We start from the raw sequence: 11734 nt of genomic DNA, 5'->3' as shown, positions 1-11734 counted from the left end.
TAGATGAACATCTTGCTGGGGTCATTTGACCCCAGTATTCTTTCCTGCCATGGCGGGGGGTCGGACTAGATGATCTGCTCAGGTCCCTTCCCACCCTAGAAACTATGAAACTAAGGGAAAAACTGATTTACTCTATGGAGTCAATTTTACCGGTTTTCCTTTATAAAGTAAAATGCAGTGGAAAGAAAAGTAATTTGTCTCCATTCATTTCTCCTGTGGATAGTCACATAATAAAATTCTCACAATAGGTGTAAGATGATCTAACGTAAGATTTTTCAAGTTGAAACAGAAGAGTCCAAAAACACCTGCATTAAAGACATGCTTCTGCAAAATGTAATATCTTATTGAGGGAGATTTAACAATTCTAGGGCTTCTTCCACCGTGATTCTTATCATGCAGACTTAAAACCTTAGCATTAAGACTCTGCTCATCCTTCCTACCCAGTCCTGGCTATTGTTCAGTTTTCTCTCTCAAATCTCTCTCAAAACCTTTGCTCTTTCATCTCTTGCCTCAATTACTTCACTTTTTGATTCACTCTGGTTTCCACCTGATGCCCAACAAATTCCTCCAACATCACAATCTTTGCTCCTTTGCTGGCTACATTAAATATGCCATCACCTTGCCTTGAGACTGCATTGGATTCCTGTCCTTCTCACATTACAAATTAACCCATTAAGACTGTAAGCAACTCTGTTCTTATGTTGACTTTTGCCACTCTCCTACTCAAACCCTATACTCAACTGATTCAGATCAACTTGACGTTTTCTTAGTCTCCTGCTGCCACAAGGAACTTCGTCCTCTTCTTCTTCTTATTTTATATCCCTAGTCTTTGTAGGTTCTCTGAGCCCCAGAATATCAGTCTTTTAAAGAATCACATTTCACACAGAAGCCTTCCCTTGTTGACCTCCATTCCAGCCTTCTACCACTATTTAAATCACATTTAGAAGAAAATAAAGAGCAAGATGAGGTCTACAGAAAAGACAAGCCTGTAACTTTCATTTTCAGTGAAACTTTGCCTGAAATCCTGGCATTTCAAGATCCAGTGACAACAAAAAGCCAGACATACTTAATGCATGGGTGGGTCTTGTAACAGATAGGACTGGATTCCATTTACATTGAAAGGCCAAACTATGTCTTAATCATGTTGAAGGCAAGTGTCCCCCACAACATGCTATATTATCCTAGAACTGTGGCCAAACTAGGTTACAACTATATTTACCAATCTGCATAATGGCTTGATGCCAGTCACAATGGCTGGCCAAACGGATACAAATTTGGTTTGAGTACTACTCTACTTCAACATTACAGCATGGTTAATATGCAAAACTACAGGAGACCCACAAAGGCTTTGAAGGAGAGGGGGAGAGAGAGAGAGAGAGAGAGAGAGAGAGAGAGAGAGAGACTGTACTCTTATCTTCATGATACAGTCAGCTTGAAAGATTCCCTACACCACTTGTTTTCCTTTCTTCTCTTTATTTTGCAAGCAGAAGTGTCACATGCTAGTCATATGATCCTTCTGATCACAACAGAACAAAAGAATTCAATAGGTGTCTGAGTCATTCCCTGTGTATGTTAGTTCTGTTTCTAGCAGAATTTACACATTGTAGAAAGGCGTATTGTTCACTAATAGATACTACACTATTGTACAGTAGTTATTCAAAACCCTGTAATACTACTATTTGAGACGGATTAAGTAATACTGCTATACAATATCCATCATCCAGTGGAGTCCAAAGTTTGGGCCAAAAGACCACAATCACCCTCAAAATTTTCGGCACCCTTACCATCAGACTTTAAATGAAAATAGTAAGAGTGGGGAGACAGAACTAATATAATCCATGGTATGCTTATCCTGGTCTCTCAGATCACAGTTTGAAAACACTGATATCTTTATAGAAGGGATGAACTGCTCATCTGCCTACTGGGAGTGAAGAGTGCATGTTCAAATTATGTAAGTAAATATGCTGGAGTTGCTTTATCCATGTCCAAGTCCACACACTTGCAACTAAATTAAATTGACTAGAATAGCATTTCAGTGCTATTATTACACAACTCAAGCAGTGTGCCATTTTTCACAAGGAAAAAAACATCTTCTGAGAATTACTATTACACAAATGTTGTACTTGTAACATGTTTTATATGTTATAGTATTATAACAAATACATTTAATGTTGCAAGATAAATTTGACAATGAAGATGCAGCTCATAGATCGATAAACAGATTAGTGATGGCAATGGCGGAGACTGTAGTACAGGTTTCAGATATTTTTACCATCCTGTCTGCTAAATCTACTCAGAGTAAAGTTACCCTACGGGGCAACAAAGCCACCAGTTGACATTCTAATGTAATAAAAGCCTTAGTCTGTCTGTCCATAACACTCTGGGCCAACTGCATATGCGCTGCTCAGAGGGCATGCACCAACCAACTGGCTGTGAGGGCTCAAAGCATTAGACTGAAGGAGCAAGGGAGCTGCTGTGCCTGCCTGCCTCCCTCTTCCCCCCCCCCCGGGGAGGCAGTGGGAAAGAGGGGAGGAAGGGAAGGGAGTTTCCAGTGGCAGCACCACCCTCACTGCTACCCCATCAGGTCTGGGTGGCAGCAGGGGACAACAGCTAGCAGAGAGGGGGAGTAGGTGGGGAGGGAGGAGAGGGGAGGTGGGGTATGTTGCATGCTGCTGGGTGTCAGTGGCCCTGCAAGCTCCCCTCCCCTCAGCTGCTGGGACCCAGTGGTGGCACAGGGTGGAGTGGCAGGAGACCCGCGGTGGGGAGCAACAGGACTACATGGCATGGAGCCACACCAGGAGCAGCAGCACTGCAGGCTGCTGGGTGGCAGCTCTCTGTCCCTGCCTCACCCCCCATCATTTATGACAGGCAATTTTCTAGTTAATACATCCTTTCTTATGACACCAATGGAAGGAGATTTTTAAAAATACTTCAGAGGAGATGAAGCCAGAGAGTCTAAAGTAGGAACTGACTAACGTAACTAGTCAGGAGGTATTTATCTGGATAAGCTGGAGAGAGTGCAAGATAAACAACAGCACTTGAACACTTCTGTAACTAATACCACCGTGTTTCTATTGTGGAAAGGGACTAAATGAAGTGCATCAGATGCCAATAGGGCTGTGTCTTTCCCTAAACGTTGCAGCTCTGTACATGGTAACAGCCACAGAAGAAAAAAGCAGCTGCTAGGTTTTTGGCCAATATTACTTAATCTACATGTCAGTTTCATTGGTTTGTCTGCAGTCAGCAATGCCATCCTATGCCCTGACTTGTGGGGAAAGTCCAGATGCATGCTCTTTCCCAGCCCCTGCATTAGGGCATTAATCAGCAACAGCACAGCAAAAACAGAAGCAAAGCAGTAGCAAACAGGTGTGGACCCAGGACGGAAGGGAGGTGGATGGAAGCCTGTGCCTGTCTGGTCCTGCTATTCCAGGGTCCACCTAAACAAGAAGAGACAAAAAAACTCAACTTCTGCCCTCCTCCTCACTTAACTTTCTGATTATGTTATTTAGAAGGTGCTCTGTCAGCAAATCAAAATGTAAACCAGCAAGATTTACAACACTACTTTAAATGCAATAACTCCTGAGCTAGAAGAGGGATGTTTGGTTTTCATGAAATATTTCTGTAAACTGAAGCAGCCTCAGAGAAGTGAAAGCAGGGTTAGACCTATCCCTCTGTACAGCTGCACAACTCAGGCTAATCTGACTAAGCTGCACTTCCCTGCCCCAGTGCGGTTTCTAACTTTTTGCACCAACTGTCACTCAAAAACCTAGAGACTTTCACAGATGGATCCAAATGCAAAGGGCAAGGCGTTGTTAGCTGATGGAACAGCACAGCAGCAAAGCAAAAATCTCAATCAGTGGCATCATTTTCTCAAAGCTTATTGAGACTAAGTGTAGTAATTTACTGATAAACACCAAGAGATAAGAAAGCTCTGGGGTTGGGTTTCACCACAGTCCTGCCTTATAACCAACTGCAGCCCAGCTTTCACTTCTCTTTGGTCTCAAACTGAAATTTGTACAGGCCTTCCCCTGAGCACAGGGCAGGGGGAGAAAAAAAAAAGTTTATTTTTACTGTGGAAATTAGTTAGTGCTGTCAAAAGGACAAACAAGTTTAGGCATTCTGTTTTTATAATTAGAACAAAACCCAAACATGAAACAATTTGACAACCCAGATAATATGAAGAGGAAGAAGAACCAGCTTCACTGTAGAAAGCTTCTGAAATCAGAAAGCTGAGCTGCTACAAGTTTTACCACTGTAAATGTTGTTGGATCATTTAAAAACTCAAGCTGAAATTATATACTGGACTTAATCAAATTCAAGGTGAGTTTTTCCCCGCCAATCAGTATGATGGGAAAAAGTCCCTCATCTTATATTTGCATACATGGAAACCTTAATTAAATACACTGTCTATCACTAAATTGCTGCCAAATGCAGGAGGTGCTCAGTAATGGAAACTAACTATGAAGCTGATTAAATGCAGCCAACATTGAGCACAAGCCACTCCCCACACCTTCTTCAGTTGTCCGTTTGTGATGTTCTCCACTAGCACCGTCCTGTCTCTCCTTTACTGCCTTCACCAGTTTCTTATGATCCTTCAGGACATCCAGCCCTATCTTCCCTATTATTACTTCTGCATGAATCCTTCCATCCTGATGTAATGAATTGGCAGTTGCCATGCCCATGAACTCTTCAAAGAGGTCTGATATACTCCCCAGTTCCTCAAACTTGCAGCTGCATGAAAATCAGGTGATACGTGCTTTTCCCTCTCCCTCCTCTACTGGCTTACATACCGGATTTACATAAAATTCACATAGACGAACAATCCCAAGTCCAAAAGCCCCCATCACCCTGGCTTCATACAATTCAGCTCTAGCCAACTTCTCTTTTGGCATTCCAAAAGAACACACACACATTTCCCTCTGTACTTTTGCCATCTGCTGCCATGTCGATGGGAATACAATTCCTGTACATAGAAAATTCAGCAGTAGCACAGCCTTAACAGCTGCCACTTTTCCTGCAAAGGACAGTGTCCTTCTGGACCATAATCAAAGTATTTGCCATAGCCTTGCCATCACCTTTTCCCATGCTGTAGTACCTTTCCCCTCAGCATCCATCAAGATCCCTAGCACTCCAATTTCTCTCCCTCTTATTTGAAGGCCCAACTTCTCCAATTCCTTCCAGTTCCCCACTCCTATCATCATGCTTTTCAATCTTTTTACTTTAGCCCCTGCATTTCTCCATACTCCGACACATGCTTTAGCACCCTTTCCGTTGAAAGTCTACCACTATTACATTTATCTCATCTATGTATAATATGCATTTTACCTCTCCCCCTCCCAGTATCTTTAATCTGCTTATAATCTTGTCTTTTCTCATTCTTTGTGCTAAATTTTCCATGATGCATGCAAACAGTAGCGGCAACAGTGGGCACTCTCATCTCACCCCTGTATAGATTGTAAAGGTCCTGCTTAGATTTTAAAGATTTTAAATTTGGACTACACTCTTTATTTCTGTATACAAGAAACCCTCGCTATTTGCAGATTTGTGATTTGCAGTTTTGAATATTCACGGTACACCGCACCAACCCACACTCTCTCCCCATGCAGTGTGATGACACTTTGTTACTGTGCTCCCCAAGGAAGGGGTGGTTTGAGAAAGTTAAGAGGCACAGCCTACATAATCTGAAGTTGATGAGGGAAATCGGTGTCAGCAAAACATGAAGCAGCGCAGGATTATTCCCCAGCTTCTTAAAAATTGAGGAAAAGGGTTACAAGCCCAAACAAGTTTAACACAGATGACGCAGTACAGTATTCGTGGATGTCCCCACTCGCGGCGATCTCTAGAACATATCCCCCGTGAATGACAACTGTCCCCTGTACAATAATCTTAGCCAACATACAAAATTTTTCCGGGAACCCCATTTTTCCTAGCACCTTAAATACGTAATCACGATCCACTCTGTCATAAGCTTTTTCTAAATCTAGGTTTGCTATAACTGTGTTTGTTTTCCTCTCTTGTTAGCACCAGCCACTAGTCTATGTATCAACACCACTTAAATGAAGAAACAAGAACAACAGGGGCTTTAGAAACTTCCTCAAATATCTTAGATTGATAAATAATTTACTATGGAAAAGCATATGTTAAAGGCACATGTTTTCAAACACTGGATTTCTGTTTCAACTCAAAATGGCAGCACAGGTGTAAAGTCAAAATTTTAAGAGGATTTTGTAATAATATTAGAAAATGGCTTGGGTTTTCTGTATCAGCAATGTTTTTAAAACACTGAAAAAGTAAGTAAAATTTAATTAATCCTTTTCAGTTGGAAACCTAAAGCAAATAGATTTAGGTTCTGGGGTGCAAGGGAGCCAAAGAGAAACTTGAACATTCTGCTTTTACTTTGCAAACTAAGAATTCTATAAACTGTAGGGAGATAGCAGTAAAGAGTATGAGAGTTTAATATTGGTTCAGGTTTTACTAAGTGATATACAAGGAAAGTACAAAACAAGTATTTTTAAAGTATTGTGATAGAAAGTGCTAAATATAGAATTCATCACCATCCTAAAAGGAACTGGATTTCATAATCTCCCCATAAGGAGACAGCTCCCTTGCAGAATGAGAATGAGAATCATTTCCTCATATACTTTCACCTGGTTTTTAAGTTCTGCTAAGAGTTATGTAAAGTTTTTTAAGATGCAGGCTGCACATGCTGGTCCTCCCCGACACGAGTACTCTCAGTATGATACCGATTTCAAGAGATACATGCCAAGTGGTTTTTGAAGTTCACCGCCATCATACATTCCTGCATATTTACCTTGTGTCCTCTGGTCTCTGGCTGGAACCTTCTGAAGAAGCTCAATGACTTCCTCTTCATTCAGTGCCAGAAGGTTGGTGAGGTGATGAAGAGAGTAGAGTGCAGAGTGGCAATCCAGACTGTGCAAGTGCTGCAAAAGCACCTTCTTTGGGATAGCAACACTGCAGGAGAAAACAATAATCAAAATGGTGATGGGAAACGGGTTCAACCTATCTAAGCCTTATATACACTATGGATTACTTCCAGGTCCAAACCCTGGTTCAGCTGAGAAAAAATAAAAAATAGTTTAGACAAAATCCAAGAAGCAAACTATTGTAGCTTATTACAAAGAGTTACTAACAGAGGCTTGGCAGAGGTTTGCAAAAAATATTTTATATTTGCATACGTAGCCTCAGCATATATAAATTCTGGCTAGTGGTGTTAGCAAGAGAGTAGTTCTGTCCATTTTACCTATTTTGATCTATGCACCATTCAAGAACCTCCAGTTGAGCCCACAGCCCATCACAGAAGTCTTTTAATACTGAGTCATTACACAGGTCCTGTTAAGGAGACACAAAGCAAATTAACATCACCAGCATAAAGGAAAGGGATCACGTTTCTACCATATCTCCTATTTTATCAAGAATACGACCACAAAAAATGTAGTTCACATATGTGATGTCATAAAATTCCTTTATCCATAATAGACCAGGTGAATAAATCGTTGCATGTTTGCTTGTTGCTTTCATGCATAAATTAAGTAAAGGTTGCTAGCTGTATTCTGGCTTAAAGGGCACCTTCAAGGTCGATGAACCTAAGCACAGCCATCTTCCTTAGACTGTAAAACTATCCCTTTAGTTCTTTTATATTTTATTTGTAAAAAGGAATTTAATGCTTCTAAAAGGTAGTACAGCACTCCCATCTCCAGAACTGCCATTCTGGTTACACACCCAGAACAGATACTGTATTGAATAACAGATGTGCAGATTTCCCACATTTCCTCCTTGTCCAACATGTTTATGTTTTGCTGTGGATGCCTACCCACTAAAACTGACACAATACTGACAAATTACATGGGACATCAGGCAGATACCACATGGGAGCTCCATAAAGACACAGCTGATCTGGGTTGGACTTGATTCACTGATTTAACAGCAAAAGGCTCCCTCGCTGTCTTGTTATCACAGTCTGTCAGGACAGCCACTCTTAAAGATCACGTAGATTGGAACTAAGGCCAAGAATTATCTGTGCATCTATGGCAGCATTAGAAGGTTTTGTAAAACCAGAGAAGGAGGAAGGCAGATCCTCCTCATCTTGGCTCCTGACATTTAGGCTAAGTTAATTTTATTGTTGGAATTAAGGATGACCTGGAACAGAGAAACTCACCTATGGTTAGCAGCAGTCGTTTTAGATTAACAATGATCTAAAAGTTGTCAGTATCCAATGTCTGTTCACTGGCCTGTGTGAAACAGGTCTCATAAGTCAGTTCTTAGAGACCCAACTGATGCCCAACACCAAAGATTCACCACAGCTCACATTACTGGGCTTCCTCTAGTTTCAGAAGCCAAGAGCTGAATGGGCCCTGGAGTATTAAATACCATGTAGCTCAGAGGATGAGATATTCTGGTTGCTGTTAAAACAAGGCTATCCTGTTTCTCAATGGTCCCACCCCCACTGCACATGTATCACAGGAACCTTAATTCTCTTCTACTGTACTGCCTCACCCACCCCCAGGAGTAGGTGCAAGAAGAGGAAGCCAGGGAAGAAAAAAGGGAGCTTAGAGACCCTACAGCTGCTGCAAAGGCAGTGAGGGGAACCCTCACAGGCAGAAAAGCCTGTAGGTTACGTCAGTCCTTCATGAGTCACCAGCTGGACAGCTCTGTGTTAAAGTATATTAAAGGAGGCCTGAACAGAGTACACATTTTGAGTGTGTTTGAGATTTGAAAACCCCTTTTAAGAAAAGGCTGAAAGTCCTAACCTTTACCATTCCTGTGTGTGGAAGGATATTTGCAGACTCTCATGAAACTAACCGCCCTCCCCACACTATTTTCAAAACTAAGGGAAAACAGGCACAAACTTCAAACCTGACTAATAACCCATGCAACTAACTTGCACAGACTAGAATCAGACTGGAGTTATTTAATCCTGTTATTTCCACCTCGATCACCATTAGCTTACTTGCCTGAGTTTTGTGAAGCGTCCGCAACAATGTTTTTGCTGATGCCAAGCTATGACAGTGAGTCCATCCTAGCAATACCAAGAGACGGCCAAGAGGATTGAATTCTCTCCTCAATAAGCTGCTCAAGCCTGAGAAGTCTTCCCTTTTCAGTAATGTTAATGCAGTTACCTAGAAAATAGAAGGAAGATGCAGTAAAAAGTGCAGAATCCCAAGAGCGGTCTGGGAAAAGACTTTTCCAACGGTTTTCGGAAAAAAAGTTTGTGAAGTTCTGCAACTGGAACTTCCTCATATCCAGACCATTTTTATGTATTTTTACTCAATGGGCCTCTAAAAGGGAAGTAATCATTCCAAGGAGTAGCTGAAGAATCCACACTCACTCGCTTCTTACAGTCTCACTGGCTTCTTTCTAGTCTTTATATTTCCCTCATATCTTACGAAGCAACCAGAAGAGACTACTGAACTTCTGTTCCAAGATTTTCTCTTACATATCAAAGAATCATATGCCTGGATTCTAACATCCTCTATGCATTTCTATCTTCTACTACAATTTTAGCTTCTCATATAGTATTTTTTACTCATGGGTTTCAAAGCACTTCAAAAACTATTAACTTAACCTTGTAAACCCTTTGTAAATATTCATTATTTCCATTTTACTTGAATCAAGAAATAAACAACTTGCCCAAAATGATGAAGCGAGTCAGAGGGAAATAACTAGCGTGACTGAGACTTGAACACACGAGTCCCAGCTCCCAAATCCTCTAATCTAACCAACAGGCTGCAAATGAGGGAAGTCCTCCAAGATGTCTTAATTGCATCATGCAGATGAAACTGGTTCTGATAACAAGAGATTATAAAAAAAACCATTGGTAGTTAAACCTTGGTTTTACGAGTAACAATTAAAATTTGCCACTGGGCTTTTTCACTCACTATCATCTTTATGGCCATACCAGAATCTGCTCCAGAAAGTGCTTGCTGCTGCTCATGCAGTAGAAATAGGCAGTTTTCCAAGAATAATCCTCCTCGGGGTCCAAGAATAAAGTCATCATTGCCCGCTCTGTGTCGGCCTGCTCAGTTGAACCTGCCGCGCAAAAACAGGGTTACTTCCAAGCATACTCAAAAACACAGGGAGCTACCTTTCAGGAAGGCAGGCTGCCTGATACTATAGAGCAACATACTGTACTTTCTTGAATATGAAGCCAACAATTGCATTTTGATAACTAAGACCCCAAGATGGTGTTACTGGTTAACAGGGCACAGCACAATGAGAAACCAAAGAGAAGAAAGAAAGAAAAACAAATGAAGAATGAAACACTGTAGAAGGCGTTTCCACCAAAGTAACCCATATCCGAGCTGAAGAATAAAATATTCCTCTTGACACAGGGCCACATAATTAGAACTATTAATGACCTACAAGGAATCTGTATCAGGAACTGGGAAAGGTTTTAAAAAGCAGAGCAACTGAGGACTCATGTTAAATAAGAGCCATACACTAACTCTACAGCTCCATCCCACAATTGTCTTACCTGCAAAGCCACAATGACAAAAGGAAACAAACCTTTTCCTAGTGACTTTGGCCCCAGCAGTTTCTCTCTTGTCCTCTCTGTGAAGACGCTGCTGTACAGACTGAGCAAGGCATGACTCTGCTTCCTCAGCATGCAGCTCAACAGTTTTTCCTCTCTCAGGAGGCTTCCTTCGACCCAGCAAGCATTCAACAGCTCCCTGCACAAATGTCGTAGTTCACCCATCTGATGCTCCACCTCAAAATGCAGCACACTAAGGGCTCTGTAAATTGCATCTACTGTCTCTCTTTGATCCAGTTCTGCTGACAGCTCAGGATTGTACTGAAGCCTCTGAAGAGATTTTAAGGAGTCACGAAGAAAGTCAACATAGATGCTTTGTAGAGAGCAACTCTGCTGCTGTGCAGAATTGCGTGTACCTTGTTCTCCTGGCAGGAACTCCAGCAAGGCTTGGGCCCGCCAAGGAGTCCGCAACAAAAGCTTGCAGAGAGCCGAAACTGCTTCCACACTGAATCTGCGAGTGTGACCATCTCTGCTTCTCCTATCTGGTTCATGCCTGCTCTGGATATATTCAAATGTTTCAAAGAGTTCCTGGGGGAAATCAAACAAGTACATTTGGAGAACTGGCAGCCTCTTGGCTTTCACATAAGTGTGTGAAACAAATACATCCATATTGAAGGAGGAACTTTAATATTAATAAATAAGTCCACCTGGTACCATCAAAATACCACAGAAACTAACCCTATTTCAGGAACAGGAATCCTACTACATCTAGTCCGGCATCCTGTCTATTGCAGGGGCCAAATGTGGATATACATGAATAAGAAGTACTTAATGGGCCCAACTCTACAATTCACCATGGCTGAGGGAGGGATTTTTAGTGGCCCCCTTTATGGTCAGTTAATGTCATGAAGACTGAAGATCTTTCTGTGTCTGTCTGAGTGCATCTGTGTGCATCCCGATACACCCCCCCCATCTATATATGAAAGGCAAATCTCCTTCCTCACAGTTAGATTATTAAAAGCAAGGGCTTTAAAAGAATTTTCTATTCTTCTACACACTCCAAAATATGTTTCCAAGATTTAATTTTGTTACTGTATTTAAGAGGCTCTTCATAAACTCAAACCTCTTTATACCCTCCCCTCCATACATATAATCCCTACTAAGATGGAAAGAACAAAGAGAGAGAGAGCGAGCATGTGAGTGTGATTTCAGACTACTAGCCTGACCTTATGACTTGCTAAATAG

The 11734-nt window shown here is 41.5% G+C and overlaps 1 protein-coding gene across 6 annotated transcripts in view; it reads right to left on the bottom strand.

Moving 5' to 3' along the window:
• ZFYVE26 (zinc finger FYVE-type containing 26) overlaps positions 1-11734 on the bottom strand; it is a 70360-nt gene that overhangs the window by 51228 nt on the left and 7398 nt on the right. For all 6 annotated transcript variants that reach the window (XM_019551399.1, XM_019551401.1, XM_019551400.1 and 3 more), the window contains exons 5-9: positions 10525-11077; positions 9917-10047; positions 8973-9137; positions 7262-7350; positions 6812-6972 (exon numbers count right to left, since the gene is read on the bottom strand). In XM_019551399.1, coding sequence (XP_019406944.1) covers positions 6812-6972; positions 7262-7350; positions 8973-9137; positions 9917-10047; positions 10525-11077 — 1099 coding nt within the window. The remainder of the gene's footprint in view (positions 1-6811; positions 6973-7261; positions 7351-8972; positions 9138-9916; positions 10048-10524; positions 11078-11734) is intronic.

The sequence above is a fragment of the Crocodylus porosus genome, unplaced genomic scaffold, assembly GCF_001723895.1.
Source record: "Crocodylus porosus isolate Cpor-Errol unplaced genomic scaffold, CroPor_comp1, whole genome shotgun sequence".
Lineage (NCBI taxonomy): Eukaryota > Metazoa > Chordata > Crocodylia > Crocodylidae > Crocodylus > Crocodylus porosus.
Note: the sequence above shows the minus strand (reverse complement) of the source record. Positions and strands in the feature narration are given on the sequence as shown.